The sequence below is a fragment of the Microcaecilia unicolor genome, chromosome 12 (assembly GCF_901765095.1).
Source record: "Microcaecilia unicolor chromosome 12, aMicUni1.1, whole genome shotgun sequence".
Lineage (NCBI taxonomy): Eukaryota > Metazoa > Chordata > Amphibia > Gymnophiona > Siphonopidae > Microcaecilia > Microcaecilia unicolor.
In genome coordinates, this window is record NC_044042.1 from 3,143,375 (window position 1) to 3,171,358 (window position 27,984).

General features: G+C 44.7%; 1 protein-coding gene across 2 annotated transcripts in view; it reads left to right on the top strand.

Moving 5' to 3' along the window:
* SOX13 (SRY-box transcription factor 13) overlaps positions 1-27,984 on the top strand; it is a 73,060-nt gene that overhangs the window by 14,403 nt on the left and 30,673 nt on the right. For both annotated transcript variants that reach the window (XM_030221882.1, XM_030221883.1), the window contains exons 2-5: positions 21,900-22,107; positions 24,378-24,480; positions 24,612-24,698; positions 25,455-25,627. In XM_030221882.1, coding sequence (XP_030077742.1) covers positions 21,900-22,107; positions 24,378-24,480; positions 24,612-24,698; positions 25,455-25,627 — 571 coding nt within the window. The remainder of the gene's footprint in view (positions 1-21,899; positions 22,108-24,377; positions 24,481-24,611; positions 24,699-25,454; positions 25,628-27,984) is intronic.

A 27,984-nucleotide genomic window follows, 5' to 3' on the forward strand; every position in this document is an offset into this window, starting at 1 on the left:
CTGGAGGGTATGTTTGCTATGGTGGGGAGGGAGAAAGCTGGAGGGTATGTTTGCTATGGTGGAGGGGGGGGGAGAAAACTGAATGTGTGTGGCATGGGGGTTGGGGTAAGAGCAGGCTGTAGAGGTGCCACAGGGGAGGGATAAACAGAAGGAGATATGAGGGTGTGTGACTGGGGAGGGAGAGAAATAAGGAAAGATAGGGGAATGTACCGGAGGGGGGGGGGGGGGGGAAGTTTGTGATTCACAGAACGGGGGGGTCGTGCTGGGAGTTAAGGGGAGAGAATGGAGGTGAGTGGGGATAGTGAAGGCTGAGGAGTGGAGAGAGGGAACTGTTAAAGGCAGGGAGCTGCTGTAGGATAGAGAAGAGATGAACGGGGAGGGGCAGGGGGGAGAAGAAAACTGGTAGGTGTCCACCCTGGAGAAGGGGGCAGAGAAAGTTGGGAGATGAATCGGTCAGGGGAGCGTAAGGATTTAAAGCGGAGAAAAGTTGAAAGCGAGTGGGGGGAGGGGTCAGACTGTGAAAAAAATGACAAGTAATGGACGCAGAACTTTGCAGATTATTTCAGAAGTTGTGCTATATTCGGTCAGCAATGTTTAAGGTACAGCGGATGAACTTTGACCCAGATACTTGACACCGGGCCTTATCCGGTTTCTGAAAATCTGGGTCTATATTCAGTTGCTGTACCCGAAGCTATTGTACGGCATCTGATCGAATTTCTTCTGAATGGCAGTAAAGAAATAAGGTGGTCTTTTACTAAAGATATAGCTTGACCATTTTATTCCTATGGTCCCTGCTGCAGGTAACTCCAGCTAATCTTTAGTAAAAGACCCCCTAAAAGAAAGGATAGTTATCCGGAAAGAACTTATTGACCCATTAAGGCCTGATATTTAGTCAGTAGTGCTTAGCGTTTTGTTGGCTGCCGGTGGGGTTATCCCCAGGTTCCGGCATTGAATTTCCAGATTTCCGGAGCCAGTTAAATGTGATCGTCAACACTTAACCGGCTATATGGGTTACAACAAAAAGATTGGACTGGCTTTTATGATCCCTATTTATGTGGTTACCTTGGCTGGTTAAATCCTGAATGTTGGCGCGTAACCGGCCAAGTGCTGATTCCGCCCCCAAAATAGCCGGTTTCAGGTTGGCTGCTAATCGGACGCTTCCAGCAGCACTTAACTGCTTAATGCTGAGAGCATTTTCCATCTCACAGATAGGCTGCAGAGAATACCTTCTCCTGCTTTAGACTTAATCCTACCCACCCTACCCCTCTACCCACCCACCCCTAGAGTGACATGTCTTATATAACCTCCCTATCAACCCACTCATTACTTTACCTCACCCATTTCTATTCTTCTATCACCTTCTCCCACTACTCCAACCAGAGTTACACCTAATCACACTGACCACCCTTCAACATCTTCTGTCCTTCTGTGACTGTTCTCTTGTGCTTGACTGCTTAAATATTTTAAATTTAAATGCTTTACTTTTTGTCTATTAGATTGTAAGCTCTTTGAGCAGGGACTGTCTTTCTTCTGTGTTTGTACAGCGCTGCGTACACTTTGTAGCGCTCTAGAAATGTTAAATAGTAGTAGTAGTAGTTGCTTAGCTCTGAACAAATGACTTAACCAGCCATGAGCCATTCCTGGCTGGTTAAATCCCTTTGAATATCGAGCCTTTAATTTTTATGGCCAGAATTCCTTTGACCTGTGTCTTTCCCTAGGACGTAGTACTCCCTCTCCTCCCCTTTTATTATTGCGTGCATGGGGGGGTTTTTCTACGGAGCCCTTCCATCCCAGTCTGGAGTGCTGTGACCCCGCATTTCCTCTACCCTTCTCCTCCCAACATTAGCCCCTAGGGGCAGTGTGATGGAGAAAGCCCTGGCACTTTGTACTGCTGGACATGCTTGGCTCGAAGCGGTGGCTCAGATGTGAGGATTATTGGGGGAACGTCCAGCACATTTTCCCTGAATGATGTGGAAGGATCTGAAATCCGGGAAGCTGTTCAGAGTCTGAAATGCCCCCTTTTCTCTACCCAGTATAAGATAGAGTAAATGAGAGAGGGGGGGGGGGGGGATTTCATAGTTAGGTGAGAGGGAGCATCAATCTAGGAAGGTTGTGTGTATATTTTTCTCTCTGGGGAGGGCTGGCTAAATCCTTGGACAGACAAGAGAATTGCTTAGGCTGCATCTTCTTGAGGTGTCAAAGAGCAGCTGTAATCTATAGAGAACAATAGATCGCTGGTTCTCAACTCAGTCCTCCACCTAGCCAGCACAATAAATATATATATATATATATACAGTGGTGGAAATAAGTATTTGATCCCTTGCTGATTTTGTAAGTTTGCCCACTGACAAAGACATGAGCAGCCCATAATTGAAGGGTAGGTTATTGGTAACAGTGAGAGATAGCACATCACAAATTAAATCCGGAAAATCACATTGTGGAAAGTATATGAATTTATTTGCATTCTGCAGAGGGAAATAAGTATTTAATCCCTCTGGCAAACAAGACCTAATACTTGGTGGCAAAACCCTTGTTGGCAAGCACAGCGGTCAGACGTCTTCTGTAGTTGATGATGAGGTTTGCACACATGTCAGGAGGAATTTTGGTCCACTCCTCTTTGCAGATCATCTCTAAATCATTAAGAGTTCTGGGCTGTCGCTTGGCAACTCGCAGCTTCAGCTCCCTCCATAAGTTTTCAATGGGATTAAGGTCTGGTGACTGGCTAGGCCACTCCATGACCCTAATGTGCTTCTTCCTGAGCCACTCCTTTGTTGCCTTGGCTGTATGTTTTGGGTCATTGTCGTGCTGGAAGACCCAGCCACGACCCATTTTTAAGGCCCTGGCGGAGGGAAGGAGGTTGTCACTCAGAATTGTACGGTACATGGCCCCATCCATTCTCCCATTGATGCGGTGAAGTAGTCCTGTGCCCTTAGCAGAGAAACACCCCCAAAACATAACATTTCCACCTCCATGCTTGACAGTGGGGACGGTGTTCTTTGGGTCATAGGCAGCATTTCTCTTCCTCCAAACACGGCGAGTTGAGTTCATGCCAAAGAGCTCAATTTTTGTCTCATCTGACCACAGCACCTTCTCCCAATCACTCTCGGCATCATCCAGGTGTTCACTGGCAAACTTCAGACGGGCCGTCACATGTGCCTTCCGGAGCAGGGGGACCTTGCGGGCACTGCAGGATTGCAATCCGTTATGTCGTAATGTGTTACCAATGGTTTTCGTGGTGACAGTGGTCCCAGCTGCCTTGAGATCATTGACAAGTTCCCCCCTTGTAGTTGTAGGCTGATTTCTAACCTTCCTCATGATCAAGGATACCCCACGAGGTGAGATTTTGCGTGGAGCCCCAGATCTTTGTCGATTGACAGTCATTTTGTACTTCTTCCATTTTCTTACTATGGCACCAACAGTTGTCTCCTTCTCGCCCAGCGTCTTACTGATGGTTTTGTAGCCCATTCCAGCCTTGTGCAGGTGTATGATCTTGTCCCTGACATCCTTAGACAGCTCCTTGCTCTTGGCCATTTTGTAGAGGTTAGAGTCTGACTGATTCACTGAGTCTGTGGACAGGTGTCTTTCATACAGGTGACCATTGCCGACAGCTGTCTGTCATGCAGGTAACGAGTTGATTTGGAGCATCTACCTGGTCTGTAGGGGCCAGATCTCTTACTGGTTGGTGGGGGATCAAATACTTATTTCCCTCTGCAGAATGCAAATAAATTCATATACTTTCCACAATGTGATTTTCCGGATTTAATTTGTGATGTGCTATCTCTCACTGTTACCAATAACCTACCCTTCAATTATGGGCTGCTCATGTCTTTGTCAGTGGGCAAACTTACAAAATCAGCAAGGGATCAAATACTTATTTCCACCACTGTATATATATATATATATATATATATATATAAGAGACCTGCATACATGCAAATTTCTGGCATGCATATTCATTGTGGAGATCCTGAAAACCTGCCTGGCTGAGGACTGAGTTGAGAACCTCTGCAATAGATCCTGACAGCCACAGAGGCTCAGCATCAGCCCCCCAGATTTATCCACAGGGGGGCAGTTTTCAAAGAGCCAGGTAAAAGCTGTGTTGAGGTGATCATGAATGTTGAGTTTCTATTTGTAGTATATGTTGTCATTTTAGATTGCAGCCATTTAACTGTTATGCAAACCACTTAGATATTTTCATGATGGGTTGTCTAATAAATCTTTTAATGCAATAATCAAACTCTAAAAGGGGCCTGAGGGAACAGACAGTTGAGGGAGGTGTAAGGCTGAAGGTTTCCCTAGGATGTCCAATACCTGGCAACTGTCCCTGTTGCTGGCCAAGAGGGGGGGGATGTCTGAGAGCAGACTGGAAAAAAAACATCGTGGGGTGGGGGCGGGACTGGCCTTCATTTAACGGAGCTGAGCAAGCCTTGGGTCTGAAGGATCCGTCTGCATCCGAGCGTTTCAGTGCGGAAGTGCTTTCGGAAGCGAAATGGGAATGTTCCAAAAGGACATCCCAAATCTGGCCGGTGCAGGATCTTTGTCTGACAGGAAATTGTCCATTGTCGGATCTCAGAGGCAGCCAGAGGTTCCAGAAACTGTTTACACCAGTCATATTCATACATATGGCATTTTCCTCAGCTCTGTCCCCTTGATCCTGTCTCTAGAGAAGTCTACGTTTTCCCATTGTCTACTCCGACTTTTTCAGCCCCTGTGTGCTCTGCATTTGACTGGCTGGAATTTTTATTTGAATCTCCGCTGTCCCAGCACTGCTTTGAGGGTCCTGGGAGAGTCATTTGCAAAAAGTGCTACGCTCACATTTGTAAAGATTTGCATTGATTTTTTTGAGGAAGAAAAATACTTTAAAATTAGAAGGGTTTGAAAGAAAATAATAGATGCTGAAGTGGATTCCTTCCCTTGCCTCACTTGGAAAGGTGGTATATCAAGTACCAATTAAACATGAAACTTTACAATATTCTTTCTTGCCACAGTGCTCTCGGTGCACCTCACAACCTTTTTCTTTATCAAATCCGTGGAGGAGTGGCCTAGTGGTTAGCGTGGTGGACTTTGGTCCTGGGGAACTGGGCTCGATTCCCACTGCAGGCACAGGCAGCTCCTTGTGACTCTGGGCAAGTCACTCAACCCTCCATTGCCCCTGGTACAAAATAAGTACCTGAATATATGTAAACCGCTTTGAATGTAGTTGCAAAAACCTCAGAAAGGCGGTATATCAAGTCCCATTTCCCTTCCCCTTATGACATCACAATATCAGAAGTGAGCCAAGTATTGGTTAATCAAGCCATTGTGACATCACTGATGAGGTTGGCTCTTATTGGTGGAATGAGTGGAGGAGTAGCCTAGTGGTTAGTGCAGTGGACTTTGATCCTGGGGAACTGAGTTCAATTCCCACTGCAGCTCCTTGTGAGTCTGGGCAAGTCACTTAACCCTCCATTGCCCCAGGTACAAATAGGTGCCTGTATATAATATGTAAGCCACATTGAACCTGCTATGAGTGGGAAAGCACAGGATACAAATGTAACAAAAATAAATTCAGCTTCAAGCTTATAGGAAGACATCACAAACATCTTCAGTACATCCACATCCACCATGTAGTGACCTTTCCTCTTTCAACTTGCCAACAGGAAATCTGAAAGGCCTTCAAATTAACAACAGCACCTCACAACCCAATCTCTACCTTTGTGTTAAAAAAATTCAACAGTATTTTCTTTCCATGTGTACGTGGAGGGGCATAATCGAACAAAAACGTCTATCTCCATGGGCGTTTATCTCTGAGAACGGGTCCGTGAAGGGGCGGACCGAACCGTATTTTCGAAAAAAATAGACGTCCATGTTTTATTCGACAATTTGTGAGCTGGGCGTTTTTGTTTTTCAGTGATAATGGAAAATGAAAGCGCCCAGCTCAAAAACGAATAAATCCAAGGCATTTGTTCGTGGGAGGGGCCAGGATTCGTAGTGCACTGGTCCCCCTCACATGCCAGGACACCAACCGAGCACCCTAGGGGGCACTTTTACAAAAACAAAAAAAAAGGTAAAAGAGCTCCCAGGTGCATAGCACCCTTCCCTTGTGTGTTGAGCCCCCCAAATCCCCCTCAAAACCCACTGCCCACAAGTCTACACCATTACTATAGCCCTAAAGGGTGAAGGGGGGCACCTACATGTGGGTACAGTGGGTTTGGGGGGGTTGGACGACTAAGCAGCACAATTGTAACAGGTAGGGGGGGGGGATGGGCCTGGGTCCACCTGCCTGAAGTCCACTGCACCCCCTAACAACTGCTCCAGGGACCTGCATACTGTTGCCAGGGAGGTGGGTATGACATTTGAGGGTGAAAATAAAAAGTTGTGAAACATCATTTTTTGTGGTGGGAGGGGGTTAGTGACCACTGGGGGAGTCAGGGGAGGTCATCCCTGATTCCCTCTGGTGGTAATCTGGTCATTTAGGGCACTTTTTGGGGCTTTATTCGTGAAAAAACAGGGTCCAGGAAAAGTGCCCTAAATTCTAGCTACAAACGCATACTTTTTTTCAATTATCGGCGAAAGGCGCCCATCTCTGTTCGGGTGATAACCATGCCCCAGTCCCACCTTCACCACGCCTCCGACACGCCCCCGTCAACTTTGTACGCTTCCGCGATGGAGTGCAGTTGAAAACGTCCAAGTTCGGCTTTCGTTTATACCGCGTTATTCGTTTTTGGAAGATAAACGCCTATCTCCTGATTTAGGTCGCAATATAGGCGTTTTTGTCTTTCGATTATAAGCTGGATTATCTGATAACTTCTTCCTTGGACCTGGGCATTTTTCCTCGGGCATAAAAATTACCCTATATGCGCCCAAAACTCAAAGACCATAAAAAAATAAATCTGATTTATCAAACTACCAACCCATTGCTAATTTACCATTTATATCTAAACTAGTGGAAACGGGCCCTAGGTAGGCTGTCCTGTAAGCTTCTTTTTTCTCTCTCCCCTGCCCTCCCCTCCATGTCCAGCAATTCTCTCCTCTACTGTCCTCCCCTTCCCTTCCTTCTTTCCTCCCTCCCTCCCTCCCCTCGATCTCCTGCGATTCTCTCCTCCCCTCGATTTGTACCTGAACGTTCTCTGGCTGGCTGGTGCTGGCTTCCGTTCCGTTCGTAACATCCCTCCTGACGTCAGCTCGCCTCCAGCGTTCCCTTCCCTCTCATTGTTCCGCCCTATGGCATCATTATGTTTTGATTCAAGGGCGGGACAATGAGTGGGAATGTACGTTAAGAAACCCAGGCATCCAGACGTAGAACGTTGGAGGTGCAAATTATTTTATAGGATTGGCCAAACGTATAGTAGCTGACAAACTAATACATTTTTTTGGAAGAAACTGAGGTGGAAGCTCTGTAAACTGGTGCCAACATTTAGGGGCTCCAATTGGCTTCTTGGCACCAACAAGCATAAATCGGCATTGGCCCAGCTCCAGCTAGACATCAACAGTTGCGCCAGGTCAATGGCAGTTGTAACTGTTGGCACCTAATTGTGTCCTGAAGTTCACTTATGATCGTATTCTGTAAATTACGCACGTATTTCAGAGACATGCCCATGACCTACCCATACTCCATCCATATTTACGCCCCTTGCACTTCTTTGATATGCTACAGAATAGCCCCTTGCATCTGCCTGCATAATTACCAATTAGTGGCGCCAATCACATGCCTCCGTGATATTATTATATAACTTGTACGTTCCAGGCTCCAAGTTCTAGATATAGAATCGCTCTTTAACTGGCTCCATCCAAGCGGGATTTCGTGCACAGCACAATACAGAGAGAGATCACCCTTCTAAGTGTCGTCACCTATATCATACAAACTTCGATCACAACAAAATATGGTTCTTAAAAAGGTGCCAGTACTCAAATGCCAGACCACCCTTCAGGAGTGGGATGATCACTGGGGGACCCACCCCACAATAGCCAGGTCCCCTGCAACCAGTCACAGAATCTGTGACAAGGCAGAATTGGTGTGTAGAGCTGAGCTCTTTCATTAAAAGTTGGGGTCTGTAGGTCAATTGTAGCTGACAATAGAAAATGTGCCGGTAGTCATTACCCCCATGTACCCCCTTAAAAAACGCCCTGGTTGTTATCTCCCTCGATCTCTCGGCCACATTTGATCTGGTTGATCACCTTCTTACTAACAGACTTCGTGAAATAGGCATAATAGGTATAAAGAGGAAGGGATTAACCTGCCTTTCTGTAATGCAGTTGAGATTTTGTATACAGGTAGCTACAGGTGTAGCTTTTCTCCTGCGGTGATGTGAAAATTTTTTTGCACCTGCTGATTTCTCTTTTCAGTTCATATAGGTCACACTGAATGGTTTGTGACCTTTAAACTATGGACCCTGTTTACTAAGGTGCGCTGGCGTTTTTAGCGTGTGCTAACTGTAGATGCCCAAGGGAATGTTATGGGCGTCTACATGGTTAGTGCGTGCTAATGCTTTGCGTGCGCTAGAAACGCTAATGTGCCTTTATCGCAGCTTAGTAAACAGGGCCCGAAATGTATTATCAGGAGGGAGGAAAAAAAAATGTTCACATCACTGTGTCTGACAGATAGGTCAAACTCAATACTGTGGAATGGATCCTTTTCACTCTGCTCTCTTGGCCAATACCTGACACCCATTTCATTCAATATTTTTCTGCCATCTTTAGCAGGACTCGTACAGACATCATTCATTGATGTAGATATATCAAATACAATTTTATAGTCACAATATACAGAAGACATATTAACCATCAACACCAAACTTAACGCTATACCAGCCTGGCTGTGCTATACCATAAACTGAAAGAAAACCAAAGTCCTCATATTTTCTCAGACAAGAGGAATCATTTTTTCTGACCCTTTGACCATGATAGTAAACTTATGAGAAAATACTTCTTTAAACTGAATTAATCAGTTTATTTTCTCCTTTTTTCTTTTTGATAAAATTTCTCCATGGATAAAAAGAACTAAGAAAATTAGACTACTGTAATGTCGTATGTCTTTTGCATTACAGAGATCAAATATCTTCATTTAATATAAATCACAAACTGTTAAGCTCATCACTAGTGCATGAAAATGAGATCATGTGACCCCTTTATTCAAGGAGGAACACTGGCTAGCAAACATGGCCAGAATCCTCTTTAAAATATCGACTCTGGTTCATAAGATACAACACAGCGGCTCTCCGTTATTATTATTGTGTTCTTTAATTAACACCCCTTCCTTCCATTAAAGTAGGTTTCATTTCACTCACAAATCTCCTTAGAACGGTAGTTGGGACACACTGGTGTACCGGGGGGGGGGGGGGTGTCTCCAAAAACTCAATAGACAACACACTTGTGCTTTCCATAACATGTGTGGTGGGTTGGGGAGAGTTGAGAAGCAGGAAATCAAGCACTTAATCTCCATAACTAGTTCCTACTTCTGTCACCAGCCCCAAGTAGAAATGTTGCAGGCCTCTGGCACTCCCCTTTCCTCCACCTCAGCAGTCCCCACTATTTCATCTGTACAGATATTTACATAGTAACATAGTAGATGACGGCAAGACCTGCATGGTCCATCCAGTCTGCCCAACAAGATAAACTCATATGTGCTACTTTTTTGTGTATACCTGTCCTTGATTTGCATCTGCCATTTTCAGGGCACAGACCGTAGAAGTCTGCCCAGCACTAGCCCTGCCTCCCAACCACCAGCTCCGCCTCCCACCACTGGCTCTGCCACCCAATCTCGGCTAAGCTCCTGAGGATCCATTCCTTCTGAACAGGATTCCTTTATGTTTATCCCACGTATGTTTGAATTCCGTTACCGTTTTCATCTCCACCACCTCCTGCGGGAGGGCATTCCAAGTATCCACCACTCTCTCCGTGAAAAAATACTTCCTGACGTTTTTCTCTTGCATCATTGTCAGCATCAGTGAAGTAATATAGAGAGTTTTTTTTTCTTCTGCTGTGAATTGTAGTATTCAGTGTGTCACGCTCTTGAACATTATCTGTTAGCTGTGTCACAACAGAAGAAAAGGTGAGGACCACTGCCCTAGAATAATCTTCCACTCCCTCTTCGGCTGCAATCTTCACTTCAAAGATTTTGAGACTTATCTTGTTAGAAAAATCTCTCTCTTTTTCACAACAAACAGCACTGGGCCTGGATAACACTACAGACTAATCCTAACTAAACACCTCCTCCCTACAGAGAAAATCCTACTGTACCCGAATGTACACGGCATCGAGAGAAATATAGAAAATAAATAAATGCCCCTCTAGCCTGTATTGCAATTTCCCGTCCTCTGTCACTCCTTTTTCTAACTGTTCTCCTTTCTCAATGAATATTGTAAACCACTTAGCTAGGATGCCAACAGTCTTGTATATCAAGATTTTAATAAACTTGAAGCTTGTTAGTCAAGTGTGAGAGCTGCTAATTAAGAGAGACAGATTGGCCAGCCCCGCTTGATTGAAGATACGGCCCTGTGCTGAAGCTTGATCTTAAAACGCACAGTGGACCAGGTGGCTGCTTTCTAGATGGTTTGCATTGAGGCAAGCAGGAGGTCATTGTGGTTACTGTAGCTCAAATCTGATGAGACAACTTCGTAGGAACTAAGAGGAAAATCCCCTCATTCATAGCCAAATTACATTCAAGAGACCAGTCTGTTTGCTAGAGTTCTTTTTGCATTTGGCATTACCAATATCGAAGGAGATGAAAAGCTGCCTAGATTTCTGGTTGATTCTATTCTGAAATAGCAAGTGAACTCCCTTTAGAAACCAGAGTGTGAAGGTTAAGTACTGTGATCACCTTAGATAAAAACTTTGTGTCCGAAGGACGACACTGTAAGGATGGAATTGAATAAATGTTTTTATATTGTGACCAATGCTTGAAGTTCACTTCGTCTTCTAGCTGAAGTGATTTAAGAGAGACCGGTTGTAGAGGTTCAGAAGGAGTCTTTATGAGTGGAACAAGGAATCGATTCAAGTCCCGAGAAACAGGCCTGAAGAAGTAGGCAGACTTTCCCCAGCAACATAGTGAAATGGCTGTTCTGGGTAATGAGGAGGACCCACGTCCATAGTGATGTTCTGCCAAGCCGAAAGGAAAAACTGAACTCTGCCTCCCACCAGGGGCAGGGGGTGGGGATGTGTGAATATTTTGAAGAGACTGGAGGTGAGGCGTTTACTCACAAAGAAGCTGTTTCTAAAGGTTGGGCAGGAGCCACCTCCTAGCCTTAGGAGCTACAGTGGATGTTGTCTTTGATAATAAAGGACGTAATACTCAGCCTGTAGTGGTCAGCATTTTTTTTTTACAGATAGCAATCACCATGGGTTTTCTATACCTGAATATTCAGCACCAGGCCATACTTGAATACTGGTGTTGAACCAGCAGCTGCTGACACTTACCGATGTTCAGACTGGCACCCAGATAAAGCTAAGACAGCAAAACGTCCCGGTTACTGGACTGAATATCACCGCTTGCCGTGCAACTCTTGAGGATGCTTTCACAGTCTCTTCATGGTCTTGGCGACATTCGAGCGTTGTGTAGGTGCGTCGAAGTTCTGGATTTTCCTGCCACATTTCGGAAATGGACGAAACTGGACTTGGGTGACTTTCCAGCTTATAATCGAAAGACAAAAATGCCTATATTGCGACCTAAATCGGGAGATAGGCGTTTATCTCCCAGAAACGAATAACGCGGTATAATCGAAAGCCGAACTTGGACGTTTTCAACTGCACTCCATCGCAGAAGCGTACAAAGTTGACGGGGCGTGTCGGAGGCGGGACTGGGGCGTGGTTATCGGCCGATCAGAGATGGGCGCCTTTCGCCGATAATGGAAAAAAAATATGCGTTTTTAGCAAGAATTTAGGGCACTTTTCCTGGACCCTGTTTTTCCACGAATAAGGCCCCAAAGAGTGCCCTAAATGACCAGATAACCACTGGAGGGAATCGGGGATGACCTCCCCTGACTCCCCCAGTGGTCACAAACCCCCTCCCACCACAAAATATGCCGTTTCACAACTGTTTATTTTCTTCCTCAAATGTCATACCCACCTCCCTGGCAGCAGTATGCAGGTCACTGGAGCAGTTATTAGGGGGTGCAGTGGACTTCAGGCAGGTGGACCCAGGCCCATCCCTCCCCTACCTGTTACAATTGTGCTGCTTAATGCTTATTAGTCATCCAACCCCCCCAAACTCACTGTACCCACATGTAGGTGCCCCCTTCACCCCTTAGGGCTATAGTAATGTTGTAGACTTGTGGGCAGTGGGTTTTGAGGGGGATATAGGGGGCTCAACACACAAGGGAAGGGTGCTATGCACCTGGGAGCTGTTTTACCTTTTTTTTTGTTTTTGTAAAAGTGCCCCCTAGGGTGCCGGGTTGGTGTCCTGGCATGTGAGGGGGACCAGTGCACTACGAATCCTGGCCGCTCCCACGAACAAATGCCTTGGATTTATTCGTTTTTGAGCTGGGCGCTTTCATTTTCCATTATCGCTGAAAAACAAAAACTCCCAGCTCACAAATTGTCGAATAAAACATGGACGTCTATTTTTTTCGAAAATACGGTTCGGTCCGCCCCTTCACGGACCCGTTCTCTGAGATAAACGCCCATGGAGATAGACGTTTTCGTTCAATTATGCCCCTCTTTGTAGTCTTATAATCCTTGACGTACAATATTTAAGGAGACGTGTCGAAAACAACAAACATGGGAGAACTTTGTTTCGCGTCCATTTGACTGGGGACCTGAGGACACTGCTGCACACAACTGTGAGTCGCATACGTGCAGAACTTTGCACTGCTCCTGAGCTCTGGGGCAGCAGTTCGTCCTTTCTGCCATTGGATGACATCAACAACTTGTGTTCCTGACTTGGTCGTGTGGACAGAAAATGTTTGCCCCACCCAAAACAAAAAAGCACTGAATCAGTTTGCTTGCTGCTGCCCTGCCCAAGGTGGCGTGTTGTGGTGGGGTAAATGTATAAGTCCTTTCCGCCTGCTTCCATGTCCTCATTTTGGTCTTCAGGAATGGGGTTCAGGGTGGTGGTAGGTTTGTCGCTCACCTGCCACAGAGAATCCTTACGTGATATGGGGACAGTCTAAACTCTTAAGAGGGGATGGAGCAAACAGTGAGAGATGCCGGAAAGGACAACAGAGGAGGGAAAAGTGTTCCTGCATTTGGTACGAAAAAGTGAGAACATGGGAATTGGGGGTGGGATAAGGTTATTTAAAGAGGAGATAATGTGACCTCACTTCTGTGTTGTAACCTTGGAAACATAGAAAATGATGGCAGATAATGATCATATGGCCTGTCCAGTTTGCCCATCCACACCATCCACTTATCTCCGCTATCTCTTCCTCTTCCTTAGAGATGCTCTGTGCTTCTTCCATGCTCTCTTGAATTCAAATACAGTCTTCATCTCCACCACCTCCATCGGGAGGCAGTTCCACCCATATATGACCCTTTCCATAAAGAAGTATTTCCTTTGATTACTTCTGAGTCTGTTCCCTTTCACCTTCATAGTCCATCCTCTTTCACCTATACCCCCTTGTTCCAGAGCTGCTTTTCAATTGAAAGAGACTCACCTGTGCATTTATGCCGCATAGGTATTTAAATGTCTTTATATCTCCCCTCTCCCACCTTTCTTCCAGAAAATACATATTGAGATCTTTAAGTCTGTCCCCATATGCTTTATGATGAAAACCACTGACCATTTTAGTTGTTGTCCTCTGGACCGACTCCATCCTGTTTACATCTTTTTGAAAATGTTGGTCTCCAGAATTGTACACAATATTCTAAATGAGGTCCCACCAGAGTCTTATATAGGGGCACCATCACCTCCTTTTTCCTGGTGGCCACTCCTTTCCCTATGCACCCAAGTTTCCTTTTGGCTACCTGTTTGGCCACCTTAAGATCATCACCTATGATCACACCCAAGTCCTGCTCTTTTTCAGTGCACAGAAGTACTTCGCCCTCTAAACTGTACTGCTCTCTCATGTTTCCGCAACTCAAATGCATGATCCTGTGTTTTTTAGCATTCAGTCTTAGCTACTGAATTCTGGACCATTCCTCAAGCTTTCTTAGGTCTCTTCTCTTCTCATATCCACACCATCAGGGGTGTCTACCCTATTGCAGATTTTGATATCATCCGCAAAGAGGCGAACCTTACCAGGCAGCCCTTTAGCAATATCAATTACAAATATATTAAAAAGAGCCGATCCCTGTAGCACACCGCTGGTAACGCCCTTTTCCTCAGAGTGAGCTCCATTTACCTTAGAAGTGTGAAGTCTTTCTTTAAGTAGCCCACTGCCCATGGAGGTGGTATCGCTGTTGTCCTATCCTAAAGCTACCTCTACCATCTCAAAACTTCCAGAAATGACTTTCACATGTGAATTGTAGCTAGATGCAAATCAACCTCATTCTATGCAAAATAGTCAATTTTCCTATGAGTACAGTATCAGGAAAGGAATAGGATAAAAAAGGATAATTATTGAAGAAATGTTTGTTTACTGAAGCGTTTACTAAGAGGCTGGCCTGATGGAGGGGAGGGTCTTGTACTCGTACTGTCTTAATAGAGTGAAATGGAAAGAATGGATTTAATATTGATGCAAATGTTTGTTTTTATTTTATCTACTGATTTTTATGTTGGTTTTGCCTGTACCCCACCTAGGCCTGTGGATAGCGCAAGTAATACTATCTTGCAGTAAATAAATAGTCGCTCTTTCCCCAATCCTTGCTCTTGGGGAGGGGCCAGAGAGTGGAGAGGGGCCAGGGTAGTGTTCAACTTTCTGGGACCGATCACAAAAATGTAAAAAGGGTCCCAAAACCCACTAGTGGGCTGAATCACCTTCAGATTTAGGCAGGCTTGGGACCCCTTGTACCATGGAGTCCTCTTAACACCAGCCCTGAGTCCCTGTCAGCTAGTGAAAGGGGCTATGTACAGAGACATATCAGAGGTCAGGGCATGGGAGAGATCAGCAGGGCTGAGCCTCCTTTTCTCAGCTGGCATCTCTTCCTCTGAATGTTGCTGATTTGCTCCACTTTCTTCTCCCTTCTGGTTCTGGAGAGAGCGGATTTATTTCCTGTGTTCATTTCAGTAGGAGTAAGGTAGGCTGGGTAAGAGACATCTGCATGGGGAGGGGGTGAAAGTGGGGGCCAGCTCCTCAGCTTCTGAGTCTGTACTGGGACCCGTGCTGCTTAACATCTATATAAAACATCTGGAGAAAGCAGCGAGTGAGGTGATCAAATTTGGGGATGGCAAAATTATTCAAAGTCGTTAAAATGGCTGAAGGTTGTCGAGATTATTGTTTTTCCCAGAGTTCCGGGTATGACTCCTAAAGTTTTCCTCAGAAATATTTCCTTAATTATTACTTCGAAAGGAGTGAAGCCTGTGAAAACTGGGATTGCTTTAATCAGTGGGATTGGAATTAGAGACATGAGTATATGTATCGTTAAATAATTTCTGGTTTTTAAAAGAGAGAGAATGTAATCAGATGTATTATTTTTAACTAATATTGGACAATAAGTATGTTTTTCAATGAAATGATTTGACTATACACCGTATTGGCCTTGGAGAAGCCAACCAGATGACCAATGTGGAATAATGAATTAGATGAGTAATATCTGGGGATAATCAGGTTAATACCATGTTTTCTTTTTTCTGTTTACTGTTTAATTGATCTCCTTGTCTTATTTCACTCTCCCTATTTTTCTTCACTTTGTGGTCTAAGAAAGAGAAAGATTGTATATAATCCATATATCTAGTTGGGATTGTTTTCTTCTTATATTGTATTAATGTGCAGTCATCTCTGTATTACTATTTGCAAGTGACCCTTGTAAAATGAAAAAATTATAAATAAATGATTTAAATAAAAATGGCTGAAGGTTGTGAGGATTTGCAGAAGATCTTGGGAGACTGGGCATCAAAATGGGAGGTAAAATTTAATGTGGACAAGTGCAAAGTGATGCACGTCGGGAAAAATAATCCCAGTTTCAGATACACGATGCTGGGTTCTGAGTTGGAAGTTACCTTCCAAGAAAAAAATAATGGAGTTATTATTCATATGTTAAAATTTTCTACCCAGTCTGCCGGAGCTGCTAAAAAAGCAAAGGCAATGCTAGAGATTGCACAACAAAAATGAGCGGAAGATATCCAGAAGGACCAGACTGAAGCCACAAATATTGAAACCAAGATGATTTATTACGACCCAACACGGTCCGTGTTTCGGCCAACAAGGCCTTCCTCAGGGGTCTAAAGTAAAAATACCACATGTATAATATCACATAATAAGAACAATAATATAAAAACAATATAAAAACATAAAGAATGTACATGTTATATTTAATGTATATAATATAATAATAGTGGCTTTAAAATGACATTTAATATCTAAAATATACATGTATGAGATCGCAAGTAAATTATAACAGTGGATTATGTAATGTACTGTATATGTAATGATGTTCAAACATAGTAATCTTATGATGGCCGTACATGATATGTTGAGCAATAAAATATATTTCGAGCAATAAAATATATTTCAAAATATAAAGAATGACTGAAGATCCATATAGAGATACAAACGACAAAATAGCAAGTCCAAATGGATATCAAGGTAAACATGAACAAATGTGAAGACCAACTTTTACATAAGTGTTATTTAATATTTATCATACCTTCAGACTGGTTTGTGCTAGTATTCCTCCAAAAACTGTTTAAAGGCTATTTATATAAATGTTAGGTATATTAAAAGCAGGAAGCTGGCAAAAGAATCGGTTGGACCGCTAGATGACCGAGGAGTAAAAGGGGCGATCAGGGAAGGCAAAGCCAAAGCAGAGAGATTAAATTAATTCTTTGCTTCGGTCTTCACCGAGGAAGATTTGGGAGAGATACCGGTGCCAGAAATGGTATTCAAAGCTGACGAGTCGGAGAAACTGAATGAAATCTCTATAAACCTGGAGGATGTAATGGTTCGATTTGACAAATTGAAGAATAGCAAATCTCCTGGACCGGATGGTATTCATTCCAGAGTACCGATAGAATTGAAAAATGAATTTGCGGAACTATTGTTAGTAATATGTAATTTATCTTTAAAATCAAGCATGGTACCGGAAGATTGGAGGGTGACCAATGTAACGCCGATTTTTAAAAAAGGTTCCAGAGGTGATCCGGGAATCTATAGACCAGTGAGCGTGACGATGCTGGGCAAAATGGTAGAGACTATTATAAAGAACAAAATTACAGAGCATATTCAAAAGTGTGGATTAATGAGACAAAGCCAACATGGAGAAAAGATGACTGAGAGGGGATACGGCAGAAATTCATGAAATTTTGTGTAGGGTGGAATGGCTGATTAATCTGTCAACACAAAAGCTGGAGGATTCCCCCTGAAACTAATGACCATCTGACTGAAAACAAAGTGCAGAAAGGTCCTTCCCCCACCCACACACACACACTCAGTGTGTAATTAAGCCATGGAATCTGTTTCTGGAGGATGTGATCAATATAATTAATAAAGCTGGATTCCAAAAAAGGTTGGGACAAGTTTTGGAGGAAAAGTCAATAAAAATCATTAGCCAGGTAGACTTGAGAGAACCAAATGAGCTGTGAAAACTACTCTCAGGGATCTGACAGGTGACTCAGACTGGCCAGTGTCGGAGGCGGGACGCTGGCCTCATCGGACTTTGGTCTGACTTAGTGTCACTTTCCAGCTTTCCCCTGTGACAGAGCGCTGTCATAGAATTGTAGACATTATAACGTAAGCCAGCGGCTGACCTTTTAGGAGGTAAATGGGCTCAGCTGGGGATTATCGGTTTTTGTCTTTGGACGTTAGGCTTGAGCAGAATTACTTAGGGTTCAGAAAAAAAAGTAAAAACTTGTATTTCTTGGTTAGTGTTGGCTGGAATGTGCAGATGGCGCTGTCTCCGCGGGGTGGGTGGCAGAGAATTTGTCAGTCTTGGGGGGGGGGGGGGGGGGGAGAGGTTGCTGACTCTTTTCGATCACTGATGTTGCAGTTTTTTTTAGCTGTGGACAGGTCTCGGAGTCTGGTAAGTGTTTTGAACAAATTGATAAGGTGAGTCAGATGAAAGGAGCTGATATTTGCTGTGTGTCTTTGGCTTTCTTTCAGTTTAGCTCTGATGCTGAAAACCTCTGACTTTCCTCCCAGTTTAGCTCTGCTGGGTGTGAAGCATCTTTCTGTGGCTGAGATCACACTGGTACTTGAAGATGCTTTTCACATCTTTTGCTAACTGTAAATTTAACCACAGTCATCGGGAAGAGCTCTAGCTGTCCACAGAGCCCCCTGTCCTGGACAGGCCCAATGAGATATTGGGGAAACCGTTTTCAGATGTATTTTTGAAAGAATTGTACTGAGATGTGTGGTCAGCAGCCTGTGTCTCATGCACCCCACTGGCTCCCGAGGGCCTCTCTGTACTCATTTGGGGAGCTGGAAGAGGCATACACTGGTGTGCAGCTCCTCGGTCCATGAGCGTGATTAGCAAAAGATTTTCGAAATCTTGTTTTTCCACAGAGTCCTTTCGTTATGGTGGTTGGGGCTGAGTGATGGATTTTGTTGTTCTGTAAGGGTCGATGCAGTTGTAATGATACCACAAGTCATAATAACATGGGTGGAAAGAAGCCACCGGTATTGAGTAGGGGGAGATAAAAGGGGGAGGCTGCTGGGGGCTTGTGATGTGCAGAGAAGGTTCTCAAGTCAGGATGAGTTTGAGAAGCTGTTAGAGGGACTCTCATTTTGTCCTTGTCCTGCCATGGATCCAATTAAGGAAGAGACTTTGGAAATCCTGCAGGGAAGGGGACATTTGCCTTGGATTTGACTTTTCTCACCTGTTTTTCAGACTCGGGGTGCCGGAGACGAGACATTTTGATGTCATGTTCAGAAATGCTGCAGCGGGGTCTCACAGTACATGACTGACTTAGTGTTTATTAGAAAGATGTGTGAGATCAGTGTTGGTGCTTCTTTAAAAAAAATTTATTTATTGAACTTTTACAATATCAATCACAGGCAGAGGCACTGTGACAACCATACTTGGAAATAATAATTAATAATGAATCCTAAATCTCGTCCACAAGAAAAAAAACACTGAGACCAAGAAAAAGGAAAAATAACATTTAAGAAAAGAGAGAAGAAAACAGGAAGAGGTCTCAAAATCCATTCTGGACCCTCAAGCCAATCATAGTTACCCCTAATTCCTTTTTCTGCAGAAAACAAATCTATCAGCTGTTTAGGTAAAAAAAAAAAAAAAAAAAACTTTTTGACTCAAAACTAATACAGTCTTGATGCTTCTTGTGGTCTGATCATTTGTCTTTGGTTCCCACCGTCAGGACCAGGAGTGTTTCAGCTGTAGATGGTATTATTGAGATTTATCATGTCATTATTGTAGATAGACATGTCCAGAGGAGGCCTTCCACAGTGAGATGAGACTTCAGGGGATGGGGAGTGGGAAGCTGTATGCTGTAAAGACGAAGAAAGGCGAGGGCCAGGGGATACGGTGAAGCCATTCAAACATGGCGATGGTGTAAAAGAAACCAACCTGTTTCAGTACAGCGGAAGGCTCTTCACAAGAGTGTCAAAGGGGTAGAAACATTAGAAGATATTACATGAGAGTCTGGGGTAGGATTCAAGGATCCCTACTGTAGGCCGGACATGAACTGAGCTCGATGGCCCTGCACCAGGGAGCGAATTGGGCAGATGGGTTGATAGTCTTCATCTGATGTCATAGTCTGAGTTTGTCTGGTTACTGATGTGTGTGTTGGGCTCTGAGAAGTGTGATGTGTCATGTGTGTTGATTTGTGATGTAGGCTGAACCCAGTCTAGAAAAAGGACCTCAGTCCGATTCATTTTCTAACTGTATGTAAAGAAGATTTCTTTGTAGCTGCTCAGGCATACAGCAGCCACCCGTTCCAGGGTTCGTGACAAACACCACCGTTTGTGCGAAGCTATTTCTAAGATCATTATTCTTTGTACTCGGCCGTTCTCTGCATCGCATTCTGCTTTTACTCATGGTTTAAAAATGCGTTGAGCACCATGAAACAAGAAGAAAGTTATTCTTCATTTTATTCTTCAAGAGGAGGAGTAGACTAGTGGTTTGTGCAGCGGACTTTGATCCTGGGGAACTGGGTTCGATTCCCATTGCAGCTCCTTTGTACTCTGGGCAAGTCACTTAACCCTCCATTGCCCCTGGTACAAAATAAGTACCTGAATATATGTAAACCGCTTTGAATGTAGCAAAAACCACAGAAAGGCAGTATATTAAGTCCCATTTCCCTTATGACATCACAATATCAGAAGTGAGCCAAGTATCGAGCAATCAAGCCATAGTGACATCACTGATGAGGTTGGCTCTTATTGGTGGAATGAGTGGAGGAGTAGCCTAGTGGCTAGTGCAATGGACTTTAAGCCATTGTGACATCACTGATGAGGTTGGCTCTTATTGGTGGAATGAGTGGAGGAATAGCCTAGTGGTTAGTGCAATGGACTCTGATTCTGGGGAACTGGGTTTGATTCCCACTGCAGCTCCTTGTGACTCTGGGCAAGTCACTTAACCCTCCATTGCCCCTGGTACAAAATAAGTACCTGAATATATGTAAACCACTTTGAATGTAGTTGCAAAAACCTCAGAAAGGTGGTATATCAAGTCCCATTTCCCTTTCCCTTCCCCCTTCTACTATTTGCGACAGCTACGCTGCCTCTCTCCTTAGATCCAGAAGGTAACTCTTATCCCAGTTGTGCATGCCATGATTAACATCAAGATTACTGCAATGCACTATACAATGGTCTGACTACAAAGGGCCTGCACCAGCTCCAGTTGATTCAGAATGCAGCAGCAAGACTCATAGAAGGTTGCAAGCGATGTGACCACATCACACCATTTTTGCAAAAACTTCATTGGCTACCAGTACAATACAGGGCTACATTTAAAACTCTATGTCTGATCTTCAAGGCCCTCAAAGGCAATGGCCCTGAATACCTGAAGAATAGGATGATCCTCCACACACCGCCAAGGACACTAAGGTCCTCCCAAGGACTTTCACTAACTACATCCTCTCCAAAAGACATTACACGATGTGATACCCGCAAGCGAGCCTTTTCCGGCGTAGCCCCCACACTCTGGAATGCATTGCCTGAAAGGCTCCACTTAACATAGGACTATCTCTACTTCAGGAAGCAGGTGAAAGCTTGGTTCTTCAACCATGCCTTTAATGAAGCTACAATTAAACTCTGGAATTCGTTGCCAGAGAATGTGGTAAAGGTTTGGACGGTTTCCTAAAGGAAAAGTCCATAGACCATTATTAAATGGACTTGGGGAAAATCCACTATTTCTGGGATAAGCAGTATAAAATGTTTTGTACTTTTTTGGGACCTTGCCAGGTGTTTGTGACCTGGATTGGCCACTGTTGGAAACAGGATGTTGGGCTTGATGGACCTTTGGTCTTTCCCAGTATGGCAATACTTATGTACGTATTTAACTAACTTGTTAGTCTAACTCACACATACAAGGAGTGACACGGGCTGCACATACTGCAGCAGGACATGTTTCTCCACTCCTACCCTAGCTGAGATAATATTTAACTATCTCTCTGACCTCATGTGCAACTTTCTTTAAATCAGTCACCTTACTTTCCAACTCTTCCTACTCTCTTACCTATCTATATGCTATATCTTTGCTTTTCCATTCACTATCAATTAAAATGTTCTATTACGTATTGTGTTGACATTGTAAATAATATACTATGCCATATTTTGTATTATTTTTGAATATTTTTACTGTCATAATTGTCTATTGCTCATGTTTGATCTATTCTTACTGTACACCACCTTGAGTGAATTCCTTCAAAAAAAGGTGGTAAATAAATCCTAATAAATCAATCTATAAATGTTCTGGTGATCTCTCTGTAGGATGTCATTGAGGAGTCCAGTGTCCCCCTGTCAGGAACGTGATGGAGCGTCTGACGTGGTGAAGTGTGCTATTAAAGCAGAGCAAGAAATGGAGAGCAGCATTTCTGAATCTCCCTGGGACGCAGCGGGCAGTGATCCTTACTTCACTAACTCACAAACATCAATTCAGCTAGCGAGAGATCCTGCGGAGTCCAGCTCTCCAGCACAGGTCTGATGTCTGCTTTTTTTCTTTAGCCCCTTCCCATGTGGCACTTGAGACCCCATCTCCCCATCTTAGGTGTGTGGGATTAGTACAGTGATGGGCAACCTTTTGAGCTTGGTGTGTCAAAATTCGCGAAAAAACCGAGCATAACTCGGGTGGTGTGTCACTTCGAGAAAAACCTACTAGGACCGCCCCCGGGCCCCCCCTACCCGAGATCGCTGCCCACCCGAGGTCGCTGGGCCCCCCCTCCACCTGCTACCGGGCCCAGAACTAACCTTAAAGCCTCCTTTCATGTCGCAGCAAGCAGCAGCAGGGCAGACCTCTCCTCCTTCCTTCTGTGCTCTGCCCTCGCGGACGTTACGTTAGGCGAGGGCGGGACACGGAAGGAAGGAGTGGCCTGCCCTGCTGCTGCTTGCTGCGACGTGAAAGGAGGCTTTAAGGTTAGTTTCCGGGAGCGAGGAGGGAGGGTGGACCACACTGCGGCGGCGCCGTGTGTCATCAAAAATGGCTACGCGTGTCAGTGCTGACACGCGTGTCAGGTTCGCCATCAGGGGATTAGTACATTCTATAACGCTGGCGGTATTCTACTGCTGCATTAGGCGGATCTCCCTTCATCCGGATTTATCATTGCTCAAGCACGGTCTGACTCAAATCTCAAATCTACTAATAGTTGACCCATCTGTCGCATCTTGGTTAACCGTCTCTCTTCTGTTTTGCTTGGGTCTCGCATCCAATCAGTAGACTCATTCAGCTGTCTTGCAGTCATGTTGGCTGACAGCTCTCATTCGATCTTCAGATCTGTTCTGTAGTGGAAACATTGTTTTTCTGCTGTTTTGTCAGTTCAGATCTATACATAGTTTTCTGGGTAAACCCAACCAACAATCTTCATGCTACTGTTACTTTCAGATTAGATTAATGTAACCAGGGTCAGCCTTAAGCAGGAGTGATGGGGGCAGCTGCACAGGGCCCCCTGCTTTTAGGAAGGGCATAGGGAGGGGGAAGAGGGGGCTTTACCCCCTCCTGGATTTCTTAGCTGCTTCTGCTGTTCTCTCCCTCTGCTTCTCCCCCGCCCACGTGGTTCAGCATCTCCCCTCTCTCCCTACCTTAAAATTTGTCTCTCTCCATCTTTAGATGTTGCCTCCTGTGGTCTGCTCCGGAGCCTTCTCTCTAACCCACTCCCGGTTTCCACAGGGGCTGAACAGTTGAGCAATATCTAAAGACAGAGAGAGAAAGAGACAAATTTTGAGGTGGTGGGGGGAGGGAGGCCTAGTTCAGTCTTCATTAAAAAAAAAAAAGCAAACTTTCTTAACTGGTTTCTATACTGTACAGCCCTTTTCCCCATAGTTTTAAACTGAAACTTTCTGCCAGAGCTTTAAAAATAACAGTAGCAGGGCAGGGTTCAAACTTTCTGTCTTTAAAGGAAAAGTTATTTTCTGTTCTTTGCCTAAATGAGAGGTAACAGTGCTGCTTTCCTGAAGTCAGTACTAATTAAGGTGTGAGGAAGGTTAGAATAGCTACAAAGGTTACTAGGACAATCTGATTACTGAGTTAGCTTCAAGAAGTCTGTTTGAAGCCATCCTTTAAGAATAAGAGGAAAGGTCCCAGGAAACTTTCCTTGTGAGAAGCTCTGAGAGAAGAGGACATTTCTCTGGGTAAGTGAACACTGTTTTGCTCTCTGCTTTGGTGATTTGAAGAATGGGGATAAAAGAGGAATTGTAGGTTTATTGATACAGTTTGAATTTAAAAAAAAAACTCCAGTTTCCATAGTGTAAAACCCTTTTCTCCATAGTTTTAAACTTGAACTTTCTGCTACAGCATTAACAGCCTCTAGAAGGCACAGCAGGGCCTAGTTCGGTCTCTACTATGCGCAGCCCTAAATATTGGAGTGCTCTACTGCTCTGTACCCTCCCTCAGATATCGTCAGAGTGCTGTAGTGCTTTGTACCCGCTTGTTAGAGCTGTTGCTCTGTGCCCACCCTTGGATATCGGTGGAGCCCTCTGCTTCTTTGTGCCCACCATCAGATATTCTCAGCGCTCTCTGCTTCTCTGTGCCCACCCTCAGGTATTATCAGCACTCTCTGTGCCCACCCTCAGACATTGTCAGCGCTCTCTGCTTCTCTGTGCCCACCCTCAGACATTGTCAGCGCTCTCTGCTTCTCTGTGCCCACCCTCAGACATTGTCAGCGCTCTCTGCTTCTCTGTGCCTGCCCTCGGATATTGTCAGCCTAGTCTGCTGACCTTTCTCTCTGTAATTACGTTCCTGTTGCTGTGTTACAGGCAACTGGTTCCCCTTCCGGTGTTGCTGTCCCAGATTGCCAAGGACTGACCTTTGAACCTGTCCGTCAAGAAAACCTGGAGCTCAATAGAAACCTGAAAGAAGGTAAAATAAGTGTGTGTCCCGCCCACCACTGAGAGATGTGACACTTTGCTGGTGAAGTGAGATTCCTGCCAGGATATGATGTGGATACTCATAGTTACAGCCTTTGCTTTCCTTTCTTCCGATCCCGATAGTCCTGCCGACCCTGGAGAAGCTGCTTTCAAGTGACTGGAAGGAGAGGCTTATGGGAAGTGGCTGCAGTGACAGCAAGGATGTGAAAGGTAAGCGTCTCCAGCAATGACCGCAGCTGCTTGCTCGTACGAATTCTGTATTCTCACTTTTCTGTTATTCATTGAAGTTGGATGCTGAATTTCAGATTTAAGGGGGGGCATTTGGCTGTTTGAAAACTGCCCATTTCAGGGATCAGCAATGCAGTTAATTTTACTCCATGGAGGAGCTCAGGAGACAAAGAATGTGCAGAGGTTATGGGTCAATTTTCCGCGTGGTTTAAGTGGATAGAAGAGGCTCCTCCCTCCTTAACCCACGTCAAGCAGGCACCCCCGGATTTTCAGTGCCACTTAGCTGCACTGAAAATCTGATGTGACCACTGTGGGATCTTGCCGGTTACTGCCAAGGCGGTCAGCTGTGCAGTTGGGAAGGAGCTGGAAATTATGCCAGTGCTCATTGAGGGAACCTCACAAAAGGCAGGCCTAGCATTGCATGCTTAGCCATGAGGATGTGGCACTGACCATCTGTTCAACCTGTATAACTTCCAGATGACTCAGATGTTCAGTGTCTGTGCCCGGATATGACCTGGCACTGAATATTCGGGTCTCATTGACTGGCAGTGGTGAGCATTTAAAGAAACACTAATTCTGTTGGCTGAATGTTGACGTGAAGCGGGTGCATATTTCTGTAGGTACGTTTTCCTGAAAACTGGTAAAACACCTGAGGGAACGTTGCATTAATGTGCATAGACTGAACATTTCTGTAGCCTGTGTTGGACACTCACTAACTGACCCTCCTTGTGTGCCCAGGGACACAGGAAAGCCTGGCAGAGAAAGAGCTACAGCTGCTGGTTATGATTAACCAGCTGTCCAACCTGCGGGACCAGCTGCTGACCGCACACTCTGAGCAGAAGAATATGGCCGCCATGCTCTTTGAGAAGCAGCAGCAGCAGATGGAGCTGGCCAGACAGCAGCAAGAGCAGGTACCTGAGAGGCTTGGCCACCTGATAGCACAGGAGCTGGTCCATCTGTAGTCCTGAGGCCCTGTGAACCCCCTATGAACCTATGTCACAGGAGCTTGTCCAGCTATGGTCCTAAAACGTTGTAGACTAGTATCTTAGTAGCATGTGCTGACATGGACTTCAGGCCCTGTAGATAAGGGGGCCTATATTCGGACCACAGGAGGGAGCCTGGCTAACTCCCACAGTCAACGGATATTTAACCCTTTAGTGTCCAATGTTCCCGTAATAAGCCATATGGGAACAGATTGATGGGAACATTGGACACTAAAGGGTTTTAATCTTGGGCCATTTCCGTTGCCTGGCCTTGAATATTCGATTTATTTTTAGCCGGTTTAAAGTTAACTGGCTGAGTTGATATTCAAATATAGCCGGTTAACTTTAAACCAGCTAAAGATGTGCCAGTTGTTTAAGTGGCCAGATGTGGCCATTTACAAAAGCCGGATAGAGTTGAATATTCAGGGATAGCTGACTGTATCATGTGATATAGCCGGTTATCTCCTAAGTGCTAACCGGGAATATTCAATGGGGGCTAACCGGTTGTTCCCCACTGGATATCACCAGATAGCCAGTTAAGTGCCATTTAACCAGCCAGGTGCCATTCCTGGCCTGTTAAATGTTTTGAATATTAGGGGGCAGGGCTCCAGGATTCTTTAAAAGTTATAATCTCTTTCAAGTACATTAAGAACAAGAAATCCATGAGGGAATCAGTAGGACCTTTAGATGACTGGCAGGTAAAAGGTGTACTGGAGAATTAAAAGGCCATAGCTGAAAAACTAAATTGTTTAGGTTTTTATGATGGTGGATGCTGGGTAGAAAACTACTTTTTTTCATAGGTGATGACTCAGAGCATGCTCACAGAACTAAAAAAGTAGCAAATAACCTGAACCTGATGGTTCACCTCAGAATTTTAAAGGAATTCCTACTGGTAGTCAATAACCTGTTATTAAAATCTTTCACTGTACCTTAGGACAGGAGGGTAATCAATGCAATTCCTATTTTCAAAAAACCTCGAAGGGTGGTCCGAGCAACTATGGTGAAAGCTCTGGTTAAGAACAAAATAACTGGTTATATAGATAAACATGATTTAATGAGAAAGAGCCAGCATGCATTTAGAAAAGGGAAGCTGTGTCTTACTAATTTATTAGAAATTTTCAAAGTTGGGAATAAATATACAGTGGGGGAAATAAGTATTTGATCCCTTGCTGATTTTGTAAGTTTGCCCACTGACAAAGACATGAGCAGCCCATAATTGAAGGGTAGGTTATTGGTAACAGTGAGAGATAGCACATCACAAATTAAATCCGGAAAATCACATTGTGGAAAGTATATGAATTTATTTGCATTCTGCAGAGGGAAATAAGTATTTAATCCCTCTGGCAAACAAGACCTAATACTTGGTGGCAAAACCCTTGTTGGCAAGCACAGCGGTCAGACGTCTTCTGTAGTTGATGATGAGGTTTGCACACATGTCAGGAGGAATTTTGGTCCACTCCTCTTTGCAGATCATCTCTAAATCATTAAGAGTTCTGGGCTGTCGCTTGGCAACTCGCAGCTTCAGCTCCCTCCATAAGTTTTCAATGGGATTAAGGTCTGGTGACTGGCTAGGCCACTCCATGACCCTAATGTGCTTCTTCCTGAGCCACTCCTTTGTTGCCTTGGCTGTATGTTTTGGGTCATTGTCGTGCTGGAAGACCCAGCCACGACCCATTTTTAAGGCCCTGGCGGAGGGAAGGAGGTTGTCACTCAGAATTGTACGGTACATGGCCCCATCCATTCTCCCATTGATGCGGTGAAGTAGTCCTGTGCCCTTAGCAGAGAAACACCCCCAAAACATAACATTTCCACCTCCATGCTTGACAGTGGGGACGGTGTTCTTTGGGTCATAGGCAGCATTTCTCTTCCTCCAAACACGGCGAGTTGAGTTCATGCCAAAGAGCTCAATTTTTGTCTCATCTGACCACAGCACCTTCTCCCAATCACTCTCGGCATCATCCAGGTGTTCACTGGCAAACTTCAGACGGGCCGTCACATGTGCCTTCCGGAGCAGGGGGACCTTGCGGGCACTGCAGGATTGCAATCCGTTATGTCGTAATGTGTTACCAATGGTTTTCGTGGTGACAGTGGTCCCAGCTGCCTTGAGATCATTGACAAGTTCCCCCCTTGTAGTTGTAGGCTGATTTCTAACCTTCCTCATGATCAAGGATACCCCACGAGGTGAGATTTTGCGTGGAGCCCCAGATCTTTGTCGATTGACAGTCATTTTGTACTTCTTCCATTTTCTTACTATGGCACCAACAGTTGTCTCCTTCTCGCCCAGC